At 33.1% G+C, this 19,189-nt stretch overlaps 2 protein-coding genes across 2 annotated transcripts; both read right to left on the bottom strand.

Moving 5' to 3' along the window:
* Window positions 1-10,251: 10,251 nt before the first annotated feature.
* LOC106107585 (gustatory and odorant receptor 22-like) lies at window positions 10,252-15,429 on the bottom strand. Its single transcript, XM_013288469.1, has 9 exons — window positions 15,283-15,429; window positions 14,444-14,582; window positions 14,053-14,303; window positions 13,451-13,711; window positions 12,530-12,657; window positions 11,968-12,127; window positions 11,245-11,316; window positions 11,050-11,139; window positions 10,252-10,350 (listed from the first exon to the last, which is right to left on the bottom strand). The coding sequence occupies exons 1-9, from the start codon at window positions 15,391-15,393 to the stop codon at window positions 10,264-10,266; spliced, it is 1,299 nt and encodes a 432-aa protein (XP_013143923.1). The 5' UTR covers window positions 15,394-15,429; the 3' UTR covers window positions 10,252-10,263.
* Window positions 15,430-16,550: 1,121 nt separating this feature from the next.
* Window positions 16,551-19,065, bottom strand: LOC106107625 (charged multivesicular body protein 2b-B). Its single transcript, XM_013288563.1, has 6 exons — window positions 18,887-19,065; window positions 18,711-18,802; window positions 18,388-18,504; window positions 17,880-18,060; window positions 17,571-17,677; window positions 16,551-17,048 (listed from the first exon to the last, which is right to left on the bottom strand). The coding sequence occupies exons 1-6, from the start codon at window positions 18,918-18,920 to the stop codon at window positions 16,950-16,952; spliced, it is 630 nt and encodes a 209-aa protein (XP_013144017.1). The 5' UTR covers window positions 18,921-19,065; the 3' UTR covers window positions 16,551-16,949.
* Window positions 19,066-19,189: the final 124 nt, after the last annotated feature.

The following is a 19,189-nucleotide window of genomic DNA, read 5'->3' as shown; positions in this document are numbered from 1 at the left end:
CTTGTGCTAGGATATGGTTCACGACAATAGTATAATAGTTAAAAACTTCATTTGCATATTATTTTATAGTATCTATGTAAAGATTACAATGTACGTATCTAATTTCAACGGCCTTGATATACTTTTGAGATACAAAGCATTATGGTTATAGTTCCAGGAAAGGAGTTCTTTAGGGACTTCTAATGTTTTCTAGACGGCCAGTTTTCGTAGGTAACAGTTAGGTAACGGCCACGAGGTCGTGGAAGTTGAATATTTAAGTATAAAGAAATTAATATTACCAAGGTTAATTAATTTACCCTTTTTAAATTACAACAAAACATATTTTACAGCTTTAATTAATTTCTATTAAGGCATTGTTTTGACAACTAGGGGAATCTTAAAAAGCAATTAATTCAAGTTCAGCTGAAGTTTTCGTTAGGACGCTGGTTTTGGTTTAAAAGGGTATTTATTTAAAAATTAGATTATTCTCTAGTAAAAAATAGAGTATGGAAAGTTTTGGAATCGAAGTGAAGTTTATGATAAAACCAAACTTGATGAGCCTTTATTTAGATTAAGTTAGACAAGTTTTTATTTCTTTTAAACATGTAGAGTTGTAAATATGCTGCTAACGATTAAGAATTTACTTTGAAAATTGTATTAAGATATTTAAGGATATATGACAAAATGTTACAATCTCGATATATTGCTGATCTTAGTCTCTTCATAAGTAATTCTTTGAGTCGTTTACCTCATTATTGAGGGTTGTAACAATCTCCATCCACCTTCTATCATATAGAAGTTTCTGCCAATTTCTAACTACTCTTTTTATTATATCACATGGTGGCAGAAGCAAGCGGTCACTTGGATCCGCCAATATGGCGAGGCGACCGCTGCTCATAGACATCCGCATTTGCAGACGCGTTGCCTACCCTTATTGACGGAGGAGGAGACGCACATAAAGAGGATATTTATCCTCCCCACGCATCTCCTCCACCGCCAAATTTATTTCTCTATCCATCCTTTGCTTAAAAAAAAAGTGTGGAAAGGGAAAAGGAAAATTAGGTCTCCGGCACCACACTTATCAGACTGTACGCGGAATAGCTCCCACTTCATGTCTGTCTTCTGCGTGGTCGTGGTATTACACCGAGCGAGTCGGCCCATTCGTGCGGAGATGTTAAAGCGGGCTCTACCACAGTACTCATATATCTTGACTATGCAATTAATATACTATTAAACGAGTTGCATTTAATCAACAAAGCATCCATAGAAAGATGGATATAGAAAAAAATGTGCCAGAATGTATTATATTTGTATTTGTACAAACTTTCTTGCATAAGAAATTTGATCATGAAAAGTATCACAAACAGTCGTAGGAGGATGTCTGTCCTACGCTAATGAAACAAAAAGTAAAACTATGACATCCTAAATTGTTAACGGCCCATAACATAGTTACGGTCCGTTTGACAAGGTCAAGGGTTGCTCAAGTTACTAATTCATTAACCAAAATTATTACAAAACATGTCAAGCTGATATGACAAGAGAAACATCTGACGATCGTGCATTGTCATTCACTAATTAACTGACGAACTATAAAATTGACCACTGTCTCCCTTAAGAGGTAATGAAAATTCTAAAACAGATATCAGCCATTAAGCAATAATGTAATAGAAAAATGATCTGTATTAATGGATTGGTTTTTGCATGGAAATGACAACTTTCGCTTCGTTCCAATTTAAAAGGCGCTTGTTGATAACAATGACACTTAATTCTATCTCACCATCGCCACCAACAGCGACCGTCATCACCAAGATGGTGAAAATCTAATAGGAACAAAATACCACTTTTTATATCCTATCTATTTTTCGAGATCAGGGAATAAAGGCTTTTATATTTACGTGAAAGAAGGGTATAATTTTCGAGTCATTTAATTTTGATAACTATAAATTATTGCATGATCAACGGTTTTCAATTTGATACTGTAATAAAAAGGAATTTGAAAAATTGTAACATCATATATCTTTTTGCACATAAATTATAACTAACAACAAAAATTGAGACCCTCTATTAGTTGTAATTTACATCACTAATAACTAAAATTATACAGACTACTCATTTTACTGGTTATGTTTATTAAAATTACTAGCTGTTCCCGTGCCGCTTCATCCCCATGCAATTGTAAAAACTTTATTTTATTGTTTACTAGCGGTTCCCATGCGACCTTATCCGCATAAAATTATAAAAAAATAATTTTATTGTTCACATTTGTCAAGTTATCAATTGCAAATGTCAAAATGACATAACATGATGTCAAACAATGGCATCCTTGCTTCCTTGATGTTGGCAACAACTTATGGTCTCTTTCCCATATTAGGGTTTTTATCCAAAATATTTACCCCTAAGTTTAATGGCGTGAAAATATATAGCCTAAAGCATGACGAAAGTGTAGGGCTTTTTATTAAAAAAGTAATTATTCTAAAATATGCTGTAATTGCTGACATCTTAGGCAACAAAGAAGTTTGTGTTGACGCTTTATTATAATAGTATAGATATTTTATATTCCCACATTGTTTATATTCCCGCAGAAGGATTTTTATCCAAAACATTTAACCCTTAGTTTAATAGCGAGCAAATATATAGCCTAAAGCATGACGTAAGTGTAGGGCTTTTATTTAAAAAAGAATGTTTAAAAAATATGCTGTAATTGCTGACATCTAAGGCAAGAAAGAAGTGTGTGTTTACGCTTTTTTTATAATAGTATAGAGTATAGTTAGGTATAGATAAATAGTGCAATTAATTGAGATAATGGTTTAACCATTGCAAAACTCGCCTCTTAACACAAGAAAATACGGATATCTTAAAGGTAAATGTTAATCTAATATGACATATACATAAAACGTTGTTTTGTCAACATTTAATACAAAATAACATCAAACTTTGTTTCTTTGGTATAAGTAGGAATGTACCCGAACGGCTTGTTTAGTTGAATAATGTTACAACAATACTCTGCTCCTAAACTTGATAGAAACTTATTCAATTATTCACTAATAATATTTTTATGAAATTCCTGAATTCTCTATAATAAATGACAAGTGTTTTTTAATCAATGTAATAATCTTTTCTTGTATGTTAATAATTCAACAAGTTTTTTTTTGGCAAATGTACATACTAATATTATCAATGCGAGAGTTTAGATAGATGGATGCTTGTTAGAATTTGTAGACTAAACGACTCAACGGATCTGGATGAAAGAAAAGTTGTACAACTTAGTTTGGAAGAACGTACAAGGACGGAGTCGTGGACAAAAGCTAGTAATTAATAAAAATAAAAGACGTCTCTTCAAAATTTCTCGTGTATTTGTCATCTAATTTGATATTAATGAGATATGTAATTATGTAGTGAGACGAAATTTTAGTGATGAGGCATCATTATACGAGGGCGGATAATTAAGATGGTCATAGTATGGCAACTACGCAATGTTAATAGACACGAAGCCGTGACTTGCAAACGAAAATACACATGTAGATTAAGGAAAATAATATCGACGCCTGATAAAATATACATACAAACATAAACGAACAGTTTATGAGAAAGTTGTTGTCTATAGTCAAAGTTGCTTATATTGTCTATGCTCACAGTATCTATAGGAACCTCAGTAAGGCAAGGGGACCGCTAACTATAAATTGAAAATTTGAGATTACGAACAACAATAGATTTTCTTTAACATATACATCTAGTAATATTATAAATGTGAAAGTTTAAATTGATAGTTTTTAGAATTTGTAGCCTAAACTGCTGAACTGTCACGATATAAATTGGCACAGATGTAGATAACTGGCAGAACACATACTTTTGTTTATTTTAATTCCACGCGGACGGAGTCGCAGGCGAAATCTATTTTTTAAATAATCTAACAAATTCATTTAAAACTAGGTAGCAATTGTTATACTACAGAAAAATAGTATTATTTCCTAGATCTTTTCATATAGCTTTTTATAACATTTCTTAACAAAGTGAATAAACATTAAAGAAAGCAGTTCATCTACATATGAGAATTGTTCGCATGAATATGCAGTTTATCGTTTTATAAAGATATCTTAGAAAAAATGTGAAGCCTTTAAGTCCGATTCATTGATAACTCGAACCTTTGTGGTCTGAACAAAGCCGATACGAGAATAAAGTCGACACAGAGGGATTAATTCCCTTTTGTCGTATTGTCTTATACGTTAATGCTTTTTTAGAGATAGAAAAGGCGAAAATAAATTATGCAGAAAACTAATGATATTTTTAAAAAATAAAAGTGATATATAAGAGATAGATGAAGCTGCGGTGAGGACACATACACGCCTTAACATTTCCTTATTAATGTTTGAAAATACACTTGGAATGTCCACACAGATGTCATATCTAGATGTGATTGTTACATAGAATCTTTTATCATCAATTTTATATCTTTTGGATGGATGATTGAATTGATGGATGTTTGTTAAAGTTTTTAAGACAGCTGAACGGATTTCGATAAAATTTGGTACAGATGTAAAGGTTAGTGTGGAAGAACACATAGGCTATTTTTGTTTTTTTTTTATTCCATGCGGACGGCGTCGCGGGCGAAAGCTAGTTAAAAATATTATTTTAAATTTAATATTGCTTGCAACTTGCAAGGAAACATAAGTGCTCATGTTAAAATAAGGTGGAAAGGCTACATACAGATTATTCAATACAAACTAATAAGTGTACCACGAGGCTAACATAATTTGCATCTGAAAGCTTAGAAAGTTCAACTTAATATAAGATAGTCTCCTAAAACCGGTGGACGTTAGTTTGTTAATGCCACGATGGATTTGGTGTACTTCGCTCCTGACATTTAAAGTTACTAAAGTAAGCTAAGTTATTTTAGTTACCGCTTCCTTTAGAGTTTTGCCAATGAAATAGGTTCCCTGCCACTGCGACTTTTTCACATTAGTGAAAGTAAGTCTATGAAACTCGCACCTGGTGTGTATGGCAGTAAATTTATTAAAGAACTAGCTTTCGCCCGCGACTCCGTTCGCGTGGAATAAAAACTAAACAAAAATGAGTAGCCTATGTGTTCTTCCAGACTATCCTCTACATGTATACCAAATTTCTTCGAAATCCGTACAGCTGTTTAGGCTTCAAACTCTAACAAACGTCCATCCATCTAAACTTTCGCATTTATAGTATAAGTAAGATAAATTATGTTAATTATATAATAAAAAGTTGAAGAATATAAAAGTTTTATATTTTCGGCTGTTTGTACTTATTTTGATCGGCGCTTAATTCCTTATCAAAAATGATTATTTCAAAATCCTTAACGGTAAGCACTTTTGAAAATATTAGTTGGTTTTTACTCAAAGTTAATATTAAAAGAAATAAGGAACAATAATTTGTATGTTGAGTGACGTTTTGTTATAATTCAACTTGCACGTAGCGAGACTAGTCTTGGAAGTGAGGCTGCACTGACAGCGCACGTATTACTTGAACGTGAAAGTTCGTTAAATTTGATCTTGTATTAGTATTTTCTTACTATCATGCAACACGTGTATTAAACGTAACAACTTTCATGAAATCCTGAATTGAAGCCTGTCTATGAAGAAAATTACTAACTAAGTTGAAATATTGTCAAAAATGTAAATAAAACAAAGAACCATTTTCTGGCGTTGATAAAACGATCAACAAAATATGGTCGCAGTAACATTTTTGAAACAAAAATTGAGACATTTTTTTAATCATTATCATCATCACCAGCTCACTATCAAGTCCTCACCGAGGAGCTCGGAGCCTACCCTAAGTAAGGGGTGACTAGGCCATAGTCAACCACGCTGGCCCAGTGCGGGTTGGTTGACTTCACACATATATTTGAATTTCTTCGCCGATATGTGCAGGTTGCATCACGATGTTTTACTTCACCGTAAGAATTTCGGGTAAATTATGTACATATGAAAAATCGAAGAATCGAAAATCACATTGGTACATGGCGGGATTCGAACCCAAGACCTATAGATTACATAGTCAAGTGCTTAAACCACTGAGCCACCGACGCTCGATTTTTTTTAATGACGTAACTAAATTCTTTATTACCTTTCTGTACCAATATTTTATACACAATTATTAAATTTATACTTAGACAACGTGTTTAAAACAAGTTAACTTTTATTAAATTACGTGGCTTTACGAGCGAGCGAGCTGGTTATTTAGCAGTTAGGATTTGCATATGCATAGGTTATACGATAATATTCTCTTAGTTTAAAGTAATACTAAACTAATGTGAATCTTACTTATATAAAAAAAATATTTCCGGCGTTTTACGCATTCCACAAATACTTGCAACGGCAACGCTATTTTAGTAACAAAACGCTGTGGCTAAGCAGAAATTACCTATTCCTTTTTGAGAGATTTCAAGCACACTTTTTGCCTTTATTGCTTATTATAAAAAAAATATATATATGCCTGTATTTCATGATACAAATGTATTTCCATACTAGTAAGCCCGTACAATTAAAGTAGAATTTGGCAAACGATCATGCAGCTATTTCAACAGTTATTTGAGTAAATAAGTGAAGTAATACTGACCCGTAGACATCTACGAGTACTAAATGTATTGCATACGTTACCTATCGTTACTGTATAAAGGGAACGATCAGAAAGATAACCTTTGTTTATAATTCCGTATCAATGAAAGCAAATGAAACGATATTGTAAATTTTGAAATGCGTACAAACGCGTATGTCGCTTTGAGTCAATTCCATTATCTAGAGTGGTCGCGGGAGTTAATAACCGCACTCGAGCGATGCATATCTCACCATTCGTGCGGATATGCCACCGAATGATGTCATTTGATACCGCACTGATATTGCCACCGGGACGATAATCCTATAATCGGGTTTGTTAAGGTCGAACTTTTTATTCCACTTAATTTTTTATCATAGACAATGTGTTATCTTTTTAAATGTTACGAGTAAATTAAGTAATTCTAATAGATCGATAATATAGGTAGCTATTATCTTATATAACCGAGGGACTCTTTTGCTGAAACTCTCATATATAACCTTCTAAAACATTTAAAAAAAAATAGATCGATTGCGCTTTTGTTTATTTCTTACATTATTTTTCTGTCTAATAATCTTTCTAATATTGTTGTAATGAGCGATTGGTTTCCAATAGTCTCAACTCTCAAAGTATAAGGAAATTTTAAATTTAAGGAGATTAAAAAAGTAGCTTTTGTATTATATTAGTTACTATTGTATATTGTATCATAAGTGTAACAAAAGGTCACAAAGGAAAACAACTTAACACTACTATATGTGAAAGCCACAGCGCAAGCAAGCTTCTGTTCCAAACATTAAATCACGTAACTTCAGCAATAGCGGAGGTTAACCCTTCAACTACAAGCTACTATAAATTTTAAACGACATTCCGTCATAGCTTACTGCCAGCTTGGGAAATTCACTTTCCACATTCAAGGGTATGTATTGTTTAATATTGTTACCGTTTACTTTTCGCAAAATCACATTATTATTAATGTCAATGACTAAGTTATTATTTAATAGGTTTAATTTATCATGATCAGCTCAATATAAGTCCCCACTGAGTGAGTCTACACTAAGGTTGTGACTAGGTCATAGTCAACCACACTGGCCCAAGGAGGGTTGGTTGCTTCTTGACTTATCTTTGAATTTCTTCGCCGATATGTACAGGTTGCATCAGTTGATAGTAGTTGGTTGCATCAGGTTGGTTGTACAGGGTGCATTGTCCTTCACCGCAAGAACGTCGGGTAAATTATGTACATATGAAATTCGACACAACGAAAATCATATTGGTACATGCCGGGATTCGAACCTCTGTAGATTACAAGTCAAGTGCTTAAACCTTTGAACCTGAATGTGATGAAAAGTAATGTTTGCTTTAATCAACATATTTGTAGATTGTTGTTAGTTTATTAATATTTCTCATACTTAGGATAAACTTAATTAGAATTGTTTACGATATTAGTTCGATAATTGGAACCCTCGACCACTTGATCTAAAATCCGTACCTTTTAGGCAACCGGCGCTTCGCTTCTTTTATATATTTCATCTTCGTACAATATTCTCACAAAACATAAAACGCATAGCCCACATCTTGTTTTAAAAAGTTTAATTTAAATCGCACATATTGGTTAGTCTATTCAAAGCTCTAATTCACTTGGGATAAAGTCTGAATACGCGTATTTCTAACATTATAACTCCATTATTTTGTACTGCAAGTTAGTTTTAATAACTAATTGACTGCTCCTACGGACGTCACCCCTTACTCTGAGAATGAAATTAATCAAATTTCTCTTCAATCTCTTTATTGTAATAAACATAAATAAGTACTTACAATATCAACAATTATGTAACTAAACCTAACGTAAGAAAGTCTACAGTTAAAAGTTTTTTTTAACATATTCAGAAGTAAAAGAGACTTGCGTAGTTTAACAAACTTTTGTAGGGAGAAATACGTACTCGTACGTACAGACAAATTTGAACAAACCCAAGGGATACTTTTGTCAACATTGAAGAACTTTCGTCAAACGTTACAAATAAACATAATATAAGTGCTTGTTATTAGTATTTTAGGAATTTTTAATTATTTAATCTAGACAACTGAAAAATTCAAATAAAATACCATAGAAAAAATATATTAAAACCTCTTACAATATCAACTTGTTGACTATCATAGTTCGTTTATCGTATAAGGTAAAATTATTAAAAAAATATTATATTTGTATATTGTAAAATATATGTAAAATCAAAAATATTATTATAGCATTTGCATTGGTAATAGAGACGAAACATTAATGACAAATAAACTATTATTTGAGTTAAGTCTGTCTGTTTAGAGCGGGCGCACACCTTTGACTAAAGTATCGCACAAGTATTTTGCAATTGTCGATTGTTTCGTAGACAATTCAAATGTATAATTGCACAAGTAAAAATCGAGTAGTGTGCGCACCTCCATTTAAGCTTATAGGAATTAAAGCGAGACCAAACAGTCGTACGATAGTTTAGTTTCAAGTGGGCGCACGTTCTTAGTGTCGAGCACGAACAGTTCTGGAGATCAGGTTACGCTGGTTATAAAGTTCACCTGTCGATGGATCAGTTTCTCTGTATAAACTTTCAATGTAAACTTCCATTGAATAGAGTTTAACAGTTTCGGACAGTTTATTAGTTGGTTAGAACTTAGCTCGTTGGTTGTAGGTCATATCACATACGAAAATTATTCTTGACTACTTTTGCCCGCGACGCCTTCCACGCGAAATTAAAAAAAAAACTTGTTGATTATTATTTTTTTGAACACAATGTTCTACTTCTATAATAGAAATTTAAATAAACATTCTGATTAACATCCTTCGATCTAGAGTTTTGCATTTATATGACTTACGTGTTTAAAAAAGAATAACGATTTTTGTACAGTCATTGAATAGAATTTCACGAGCAATATTAGGAATTCTTGGGGAGATTTGGGGTAATTTCAATTAAATCACAGACACGATGGACAGGGTCGATGAAAATTGGAAAAGTTGATTAATGAATACCCACCGTAGCTGTCACAGATTGGCCCAAATTCACGGACACGACGAAAGAGACAGATGTCGAGGATCGGGAGGAAACGCACTTTAAATTGTACAGGGTGTTACAAATTAAAAATTCCCAGTAAATACTTAAATCTAGATTAGTTTTGACAGGCGTTTCTTGTGCCTGGATGGAAATAATTTTCAGGTATAGCTTTCAGAAAAAAAAAGCATTTTGGATAGCTTCCAATATGACCCACTTAGTGGTTTCCACATTTTTACGGACCGTTTAAGTTGTCTGAAGTTGTAAATATATTTAAGTTGTTTTAGGAAGTAAAATAATAGCACGTGAAGTAAATTTATTTATCAAAAGTGTACATAATTTTACCACACAATTTATATAAACTAATATATCTTTAATACGCGTGCACAATATAATTAAACTAAAAGTTTCTCGTGTCTATTTGCGTGCATCTTCTTTCTTATACTTGATAAAGACTTTCACTATGGGCCTGTCCCACAATTCTTGTAAATTATCAGATAACAATCCAACGTTTGAAATATGTGATGGAAGTATCGAATTATGGTACTCTATCTGACAGTAACGTCACTTTTAAACTATCTGAGCCTCTATCAGCCAGTGGTGGGACAGGCCCTAAATCTTTTAAAAACCCAATTCTCTGTCTGAACTAACTAGAATCAAACTCTTCTTATATAGTCACGTTAGTCGTTACGTATTACGAAGTTGGTATTTGGAGATCTTTTGGTAAAGAAATCTTGAATTGTAGAAGAACGATCAGGTAGATAGCAATCATGCTCACTGCCTGTAAACAAACACAACAAATAAAAAAGTTAAGCAAATAATTACATGAACTATTTCAATCAATTAAGAATACAACGAAACTAGAACGAATACAGATTTTTTGATTTACCCATACAATACAATTCATCCAATAGACACAGTAATTAAATAAAAAAAATCTTACACATTTATTGAACTTAACACTATGCGTAGAACCTGTTAAAGTCTACTACAATTTAATTTAATATCGAATAGCACGTTATCACTTAAAATAATTTCATTTTATATGATGACAAGTTGCCACCCGCCGCGACGCGGCCACTGTCTCAGCAATTGGAAATTTAATATCCATCTTTCGAACTTGGATTGTATTACTGCGCCATGATGAGGCTACTGTTACAAGATATCAATGGCTTTAATATTTCGCGTTTATTTCGCCTCAGTTTACTAACAACGATAATCTTAAAGTTACAAACTTTGGTAATTTACAAAAGATCCCTTCATGTAAAATGATATACACAAAATCAGTATTTTAGAGGCGCACACCTTTGACTATTCTATCGCACGACTGTTGTGCGATTGTCGATTGTTTCGCAGCCAATTCAACTATTTAGTTGCACAACTAAAAATCGATAAGTGTGCCCCTTATAAGCTTATAGGAAGCGCAACAAACTGTTGTTCGACAGTGTAGTCAAAGTTGTGCTTGCACTGTTATACTTACAGAAGTTAACAGTTCCCTGTTAACATGAGCGTAGCCCTTCAGACTTACTACAGCTGGATTCATTTCAATGGCCTGAATGAAGTGATCAATCTAGAAAGAAAGTTATAAGACAAGTATTCATTTAGAGATGGAATGAAAAAATATTATGAATACACAACTTTAATTTGTTTATTTACTATATGTTAAGTTACTAACCTCTTTTTGGGTCGGCCTATCTACTGACAGTACGTCGATAGACATCAAAGTTTCAACCACACCAGCAGCTACCTGCAATAAACATATAAATAAGTTTGGTAAGTTTTACTGAAAAAAAACTTAATGTCTTTACTACTCGTATCTTCATCTACGAAAACCTTTTTATAAACATCTTAATCGAAGTTTACTAACTTAAATGATGGATGGACTTAACATTATAGTTGAGTTAAGTTATGCTAACTATACGTAATACACAAACTAACTTAAATAATATAAATTCAACTCGAATTTCTATGTCCAAAACAAGTCACAAGCAAATAGTTCAGAACTGCTCAAAGACCTGAAGACTTTGTGAAGTATGAACTATGTACAGTCTTCAAACATATAACTACCTACATATTTACGGTAAGATCCTGGCAAACTATTTTCAAATTTAACATTTTTTTTTTAACACGATAAAAATAATAAATGATAATTGTAATGTACAATCTTTTATTCAACACTACTTAAGTCTACATATACTAACCTAAGAAGGAAATCGGTACAGTACCGGAGCAGTAGCACGACACTAGATCATTGGCATATATGTATGTACGTCCCGTCCCTATGACATCTATCAATGTCAATCGGAAGCACGCCATTCTTGGCGGGAATCGATAAACTGAGTATCGATGTGTTCAGGTATTTAGTGAACTTACTTATAAAAAAATAATCTAAACTAACCTTGAGAGTGGATTTGTGCGAGCAATCAGCGAAGATGAATAGCAAAGCGGAGCAGTAGACAGCGTCAACGAACAGACCGACTTCTTTAAAACTGAACCCGAAGCCGTGATCTACGATCTCAGATAGCGCACCGTATATTGCTATTGTTATGTTGAAGAACCTGGATATAGGAGCGAAGAACATGGGCAAAAGAATATGGGGGGGTGACCATTGGTAGATAAGTATGGAATATTTTATTGATAAAAAATGCAAAATTAGAATTTTGAGGAATTTGTTTCAAGTAAAATAGATTAAAAGCTGTTTTTAAATTGTGTCTTCAATCATATTTAGAACCCGCGCACACGTTTGATTAAACTATCGCAAAACTGTTTAGTCGCGCTTTGAATCATATGAGCTTATATGGAGGTGCGCACACTACTCAATTTTTAGCTAAACAGTTGTGTGGACTGCGAAAATCGATAATGGCACAACGGTGTTCGATAGTTTAGTCAAAGGTGTACTTCCGCTCTTATATTTCTTTTGATTTAATTCATTGAAGAATAGGGATAAAATTTATTCTTACATGAAGAGGCAGTACGTGGAATATGTTCTCGCGTAAGCATTCCCCAGCGACTGGAGGAGCTCTGACAGATTCAGCCACAAGTAACGGTAGCGAGATATCAGCTTTGCAGAGCACTCTATGCCCACGTCCTATGTATAGAGAAATATGTTCTAATGTCCGATACAGAAAACAATATTCTATTAACATTTAGTTTTAAGTAGCTTTCGACCGCGACTCCGTCCGTCGAATTAAAAAAACAAATGTAAGGAACATATATGTTCTCCTAGACTATCCTCTACATCTATGCTAAATTTCATAGAGATCTGTTCAACCATTTAGGCTATAAACTCTTTCAAACATCCATCAATTTAAACTTTTGCATTTACAGTAATAGTAAGAAGTAATGTTAATGACGTGTATGGCGACATCGGGGAAGACGAGGTGCAAGGGCGCGCGGGGGAGCGGACACCAATTGGCATCGATGCGCTCGCGATGTCATTCAGCAGTAAGATAATAAGATCCGTTATTTAATAAAAGCTATCCCTCTTTGTTTTATTCATGTTTTTCGATTTCCTACGTGCAAGATGACAGATGTAACTATAAAGCTTTTAAATGAAGACTTCAATGCAGTTTACACCATTAGTGTATACGAACACGTGCTCTTTAATTAATTTTAACATAAATTGAGTACTACTGCAAAAACTTGCTAAATATAATGCAATGTTATACAACATATAACATTAACAACATAACGCTCTTGTAGGTATACTTAAAATGGCAACGTCTCGTTTAGGTAAAATCAAGAAGTAGTGATACGGTGTTGATTCTAAGAGTAACTTTACCACACAATGATCTTATTTTTGATATTTATACGTAACAGAAGTCCTTGCCGTAAATATAATTACAGTATACTTACGTATAGTACTTATTACAGGTACTTACTCTTCGGAAGCATTCAGAGAGGCTCTGCGAAGCTATCTTGATCCCTTTGCAATTAATGTACCAGAGAGCGCAGTTCATGTTAATCATCGTTATAATATGGAGGTACGCTATCGTGTGTCTCAAGAGGAACCCGTCCAGCAGAGCATATAGACTGAGTAAGAAGCAAACAGCCAATAACAAACAGCCCACACTGATGATCATGATCGACAACTTCAAGTTAGGAAATTTAAGATTCTCTCCAGTCACTTTGTAATATCTTACCTAAGAAGACAGACATATGGACAAGATGTGAAAAACTAGAATAGTAGATAAGTCCTAAGGGGCCTGTCCCACAATTCTTGTAAATTTTCAGATAACAATTCAAAGTATAAAATATGTAATGGAAATATCGGATTGCTCAATCTGACAGTGACGTCACTTTTAAGTTATCTGAGCCTCTATCAGACAGTGGTGTGACAGGTCCTAAAAGTCTTATTGTAATAGATTATGTTGTTAATTTGAATTTGATTCCACATGATAATCCAAATCTGAATAGTAGAATGTCTATGGCTAGCTTACGGTAGTATTTTAAATTTCTATGCACACAAGTATTTAATAATTACCTGGAACTTTCCCCAATTTGTTTTATAAATGGCAACCTGATGAGCGACTCCCCAACCGACGAATGGAATCCAGAAATGAGGAACGAGGAACACGACGAAAAGAATCGCGTAAATGTAGTCGTCGAATTTTCGAATAGATCGCAATATCATAATACGTTCGTAGCCAACATTTAAAACTATAACGGTGGTCAGAATATAGAAACATATTGCGTAAATAGTAGCCGATGATGTCCAGCTAAATGTGATCGTACCTTGAAATAAATATGTTTTATCCTTTATTTTCAGAGCCTTCAGAGCATTCGATACAATCACAAACTACCAGGAAATAAATTTGAGATTACAGGTGGTACATAAAATATTGGAAACAGTTCAACTGTGTAAGAACATTAACCTGGTCTAGAGCGAGTGATGGGCATCACGGCAAGCGCTCTAAAAAGCACTAGCAGCAATTTATGGTCACGATAGAACTGGTCGTGTATCTCGCATGTGTCGCCATCTTGTGACGACAGCAGATCACGTTGTTCTTGTTCCTGTACAAAAGTTCCAACTTAAGATTGTCATCACCTTATCCTACTCCCGTACGATCGGTCGCACCGGGGTTTTGTCCTCCAAATAACTCTATCATCCGTTATCTCAGTCATCACTCCCTTCTTTATCATGTCTCCTTTAACGCAATCCGTCCATCTCTTTCTAGGTCCACCTCTACCGGTATACCTCCACACTCATAACTTAAGCTTGTATGGAAGAAAAACAGTGTTAAAGATTTAACAACAATGTGTAGTTAAGGAGGTAGGCCTAAAAGAGATGGATGGATTGCTTGAAAGGTGACATGATCAAAAAGGGAGTGATGACTGAGATGACGGATGATAGAGTTATTTGGAGGACGAAAACTCGGTGCGCGGACTCAATGGGAGTAGGATAAGACAGGGGAGATGATGATGATGAGTAGTTAAGAAGTAAGAACGATCGATCGTTGGGTAGCTTTTTAATTTCTCGAAAATAATAATTAAACTTATGTTCATTGAGCCTTTATGGATCGGAAATTGGAGTGAACTTTGGGAATTTGAAATTGCATATCGAAGTGAAATTTTGTCAGAAGTTCAACCCTGTTTTCGGCATAGTGCTCAATACGTCAATATTTTGAATTCACAGAGAGCTCTTAGTATCACTTAAAAGTAACATTAGTGCGCTTTGTGAAGTCAAACTACATTAGTACATGCTTTTACTCACATAGTCTTTTTGCGTTCGATCGTATACTGTTTTATTCTGTTGCAAATGCTGCATATCTTTGTGCAACAGAGAATTATTGATTCCTTCATCGAATAAATGATCCGGAATCATCTTACTTCAATGTAACTATGATAGTGCTCAAAAATCAATTAGGGATCTAGCGATATGGTTGTGAAATGAAAATATAACAGACTGTGTTCAATAGCGAGGTGGTCATGAAATATTCATCTTAATACTCCATCAAGTATCAAACAAACACGATGTGTAAACTTCATTAAATTACTAAGTAAACGAAGCCGACCCTTTCTGAATATAAATTAACTACCTTTAATTTGCAATGATAAATTAACAACCGCACATAAAAGTGCTATTGGTACTATTAACCACTATTATTAAAAAAAAATGTTATTATACTTGTAAAGTAGTTGTACGATAAGAAAAAAAAAAGTTGACAAATAAAATTAGCAAAGTAACTTGTATTTGTAACGTTCACGTTTACAGTATCGTCACATCACGATACTACTCGTCATTTCAGGGCATTTCAGATGTAATCACGTCATGTCAATTGATGTGACGCACACATCAACATCAGCTCACTATACGTCACCCCTAAGAAGCTCGGCACCTACCCAAGGTAAGGGATAACTAGGCTTTAGTCGACCACGCACTCCTTCAAATCCTTAAATTTCTTTTAAAATATATGCAGGTTCCATCACGTTTTCCTTCACTATAAGAACGCCAGATGTACAATGAAATTCTTAACTTGGAATAAACGAAATAGTTTTTTTTTAATTCATCGAAGTCGCGGTCAATAAATCGGCAAATACAATTACACAAATAAAAAAGTAGATACTTAAAAGGAATTCTCAAAATCGGTTTAGGATTATTGAAGTGTTTTTATAGCATTATTCGCTTCAGTATAAGAAAAGGAAATACATTATGAAAAGAGGGACTTTTACTAACTTTTAAGTTATTGAAGAAAAACAAATGTGGCTTAAAGGAATTTCTTTATTTCTGATATATAATACAAAAATATCACAGTAATTAGTTTCACATTATATGTACAAATGAAAGAAATGCTTACAAATAAAAACTATATATTTCATTGAAATTAAACTTCCATATCTATTAACAGTATTAAAATATACTTTGGACGTATTTTCGTTAAGTAAATTCAATAGAAATTAATTAATTTTAATATAAAAATAAAATATAAAATAGTTATAAGTAGTGCGATAAGTCATGAGAATTATTACAAAAAAATTACATTTTTTTTAATCAACAATATTATTCCAGTAATATATTATTCGGAAAAATCTAAACTTAGCATCATTAAGGCCGAATACTAAAACGAATTTTAAACACTTCGCTTCGTAAGGGCTCCATCCGATCTCAGAATTTTCAAAAGTTTAATGGAATTTAGATTTTAGGTTGTTCCAGTGTTCGGCTTTTACACTCAATAATCAAGTAACAAAGAAACATTATCATGCATATGGACGTAAAATATTTTACAACAGACTTATTTCACAGGAAACCTTTAAATATGAAAATCTTGAATAATAAATATCCGAAACGATTATCTGAATTCTATGATTTAGAATGTCTAGAGGAAACGCCCCTTAATACAAATACTACATCTAAGAAACAATAACAATCTGTTAAATAACTTATGATTTAAGTTTAGCTAGTTGTGCCATTAACTCCTTGTCGGCATCCGTTGCTGAATCACCAATTTTGTTGCGAGCCACCGAAGGAGCGTTGGCCATCTAAAAAAATAAACAATATTCAAAACTATATAATATTTTGCAAGTAAATAACATTTTAGGGAAACTCTTAAGATGTTTTAATCATAACAACCTAGATCACAAATAAATAGCAATACAAAATCTTAATCTTAAACATCATATTTGTTGTATTGATTATGGATAGTGTATTGACTTCTATCATAAATGTGGGGCTATAGCCCTGCATTATTATAAAATAATGATTCAAAAATATAACATTGCTGACATCTTACATAACTAAGCAGTGTATTTACGCTTTATTATTTTAATGTAGAAGGATAGTTTTTTTTTTAATATTCAAGTTGCAACAATGTTTTACAAATTGTATGGCCTAGTCACCCTTAGGGTAGGCTCTGAGCCACTCGGTGGGGACGTATAGAGAGCTGGTGATGATGATGATGATGAAGAACATTTTACCAAAATCTTTTATAACTACTCTACTCAACTTTAGTCAAGAAAATGTTTTAAATCAATAATTTGCATAGGATATGATAAAAACATTACCTTTCCACTGATTTCGATTCCAATCTCGTCAAGTACTTGGTTGACAATGCCTTCACTTTCTTGCTCATCGCCTGATTCATCCATTATGTCATCTAGGGTTTCTGAAACTATAACAAAAAACTTTATTTTTATACTTTTATATACATATTAATAATAAACAATGTCTTGTGGAAATAGTAGTTAACAATATTTTTTTTAATTCATGCAAATATTAGAAAATGAAGGATCCTAGTGAATTTACTTTGTAAATTAAATATGTATATGTGAACTATCATAAGCCATAAATTAACTTGATAACAGAAAACTTACTCATTTCATCTGTCATATCCATTTTAGCGTTAGCCTGTTTGAAAGCTTCCATGTCTCTGGCTATTTGGTGCGGGTTCAGAACTTTGTTAATGTTGCCCATTGTCTTAGCTGTGGTGCCCATCGCACCTGCTATTGCAATGTTAGCCCCCATCGCCTTATTATGTATCTGAACACTTGATATCTGGCAATAAAAACACATTTAGAAAGTCAGAAAAATAAAACATAGGGCTGGCACATCTGCGAGTTTGTATAGTGGCATTTATATTACAAGGTTAATTACAATTAAAGTGATACAAGTTACATGTTGTTTTGTATTGTCTTTTTTTTTTTTTGATTCTTTAATCAAGAGTAACTTTTTTATTACTATACATTGGGTTTTTTAATCTATTAAGAAGTTCAGTGTTAACAAATTGGTATAAGTCATTATTTTATATCACCAGTGTTTGTATGTTATGAAAAGTTGACAACCCTGGTATTTTATGTGAAATGAGTAATATTTTAATATTACCTTGCTATTAGCTGCATAGATTCTGGTCTTCTGCTTCCTCAGTTGAACTAATTGTTTTGCTAATATTTTGCACCCATCATTATTGCCCTCTTTTGCCATTTTCTTTATTTCCATTTCCTGGAACACACAGAACATATGTAGAATATAAGAAAAAGAGTAAAGCAATTATTACAATGACTTGTCATTCAAGGCATATAATTATTACAATAATTTAAATTTTATGGTAAAAAAATTTAAAATCCAAATCAAGAAATTTAAAGGGAATTTAAATCAAACTCAATATCAGTCGATGCAAAGTATCGTATGAATGCAAGAATCCTTACCAATTTCTTTTCCTCTCTCTCCAGAGCAACTTTGTCCCTGTCCAAATCTCTTCCAGCTTTTCGAAGTTCTCGATCATTTTGTCTTTGTATTTCTATAATTTAAAAAGTATATTAAGAGATGAATCATATTTGTATACTGTTATGATAATTTGATGCCAAATAGTGAAATTGTAAACCTTTAACAGTCGGAGCCTTTTTGAAGAAGTTCATAGTTGCGTTATGGTTTTCAGATGAAACTTACTATGAAAAGGAACGATCAGAAAATATTTAGTATTTGTAACGTTTGTACAGCAAGATATAAACAAAATTTATTGTAAGTACTAAGTAGTAGAATAAGAAACTTTATGTGAATGACAATGACAATAAGAATCAGATGGCAGATGACATATGATACGATGTTGCCAGGTGCAACTTTGTGTTTTCCTTTTTATATTCACTAAGCTGATAAAAAAAACATAACTTCATCAGGAAAACCAAAA

Source organism: Papilio polytes, unplaced genomic scaffold (genome assembly GCF_000836215.1).
Source record: "Papilio polytes unplaced genomic scaffold, Ppol_1.0 DF821956.1, whole genome shotgun sequence".
In the NCBI taxonomy this organism is placed as follows: Eukaryota; Metazoa; Arthropoda; class Insecta; order Lepidoptera; family Papilionidae; genus Papilio; species Papilio polytes.
The sequence above is the reverse complement of the archived record's forward strand: the minus strand, read 5'-3'. Positions and strand labels throughout refer to the sequence as shown.

Bases quoted from the DNA above. Each gene is read 5' to 3' on its own strand.
- LOC106107585 (XM_013288469.1), bottom strand. From the start codon at position 15,393: ATGATTCCGGATCATTTATTCGATGAAGGAATCAATAATTCTCTGTTG. The intron at 13,712-14,052 runs GTAATTATTAAA...CTGTCTTCTTAG, and splicing joins CAAATTGGGGAAAGTTCCAG to GTAAGATATTACAAAGTGAC. The intron at 11,140-11,244 runs GTTAGTAACTTA...CTTTCTTTCTAG, and splicing joins ATAGGCCGACCCAAAAAGAG to ATTGATCACTTCATTCAGGC.
- LOC106107625 (XM_013288563.1), bottom strand. From the start codon at position 18,920: ATGAACTTCTTCAAAAAGGCTCCGACTGTTAAAG. The intron at 18,505-18,710 runs GTAAGGATTCTT...TGTGTGTTCCAG, and splicing joins AGAGAGAGGAAAAGAAATTG to GAAATGGAAATAAAGAAAAT. The intron at 18,061-18,387 runs GTAATATTAAAA...TTTTATTGCCAG, and splicing joins TCTATGCAGCTAATAGCAAG to ATATCAAGTGTTCAGATACA.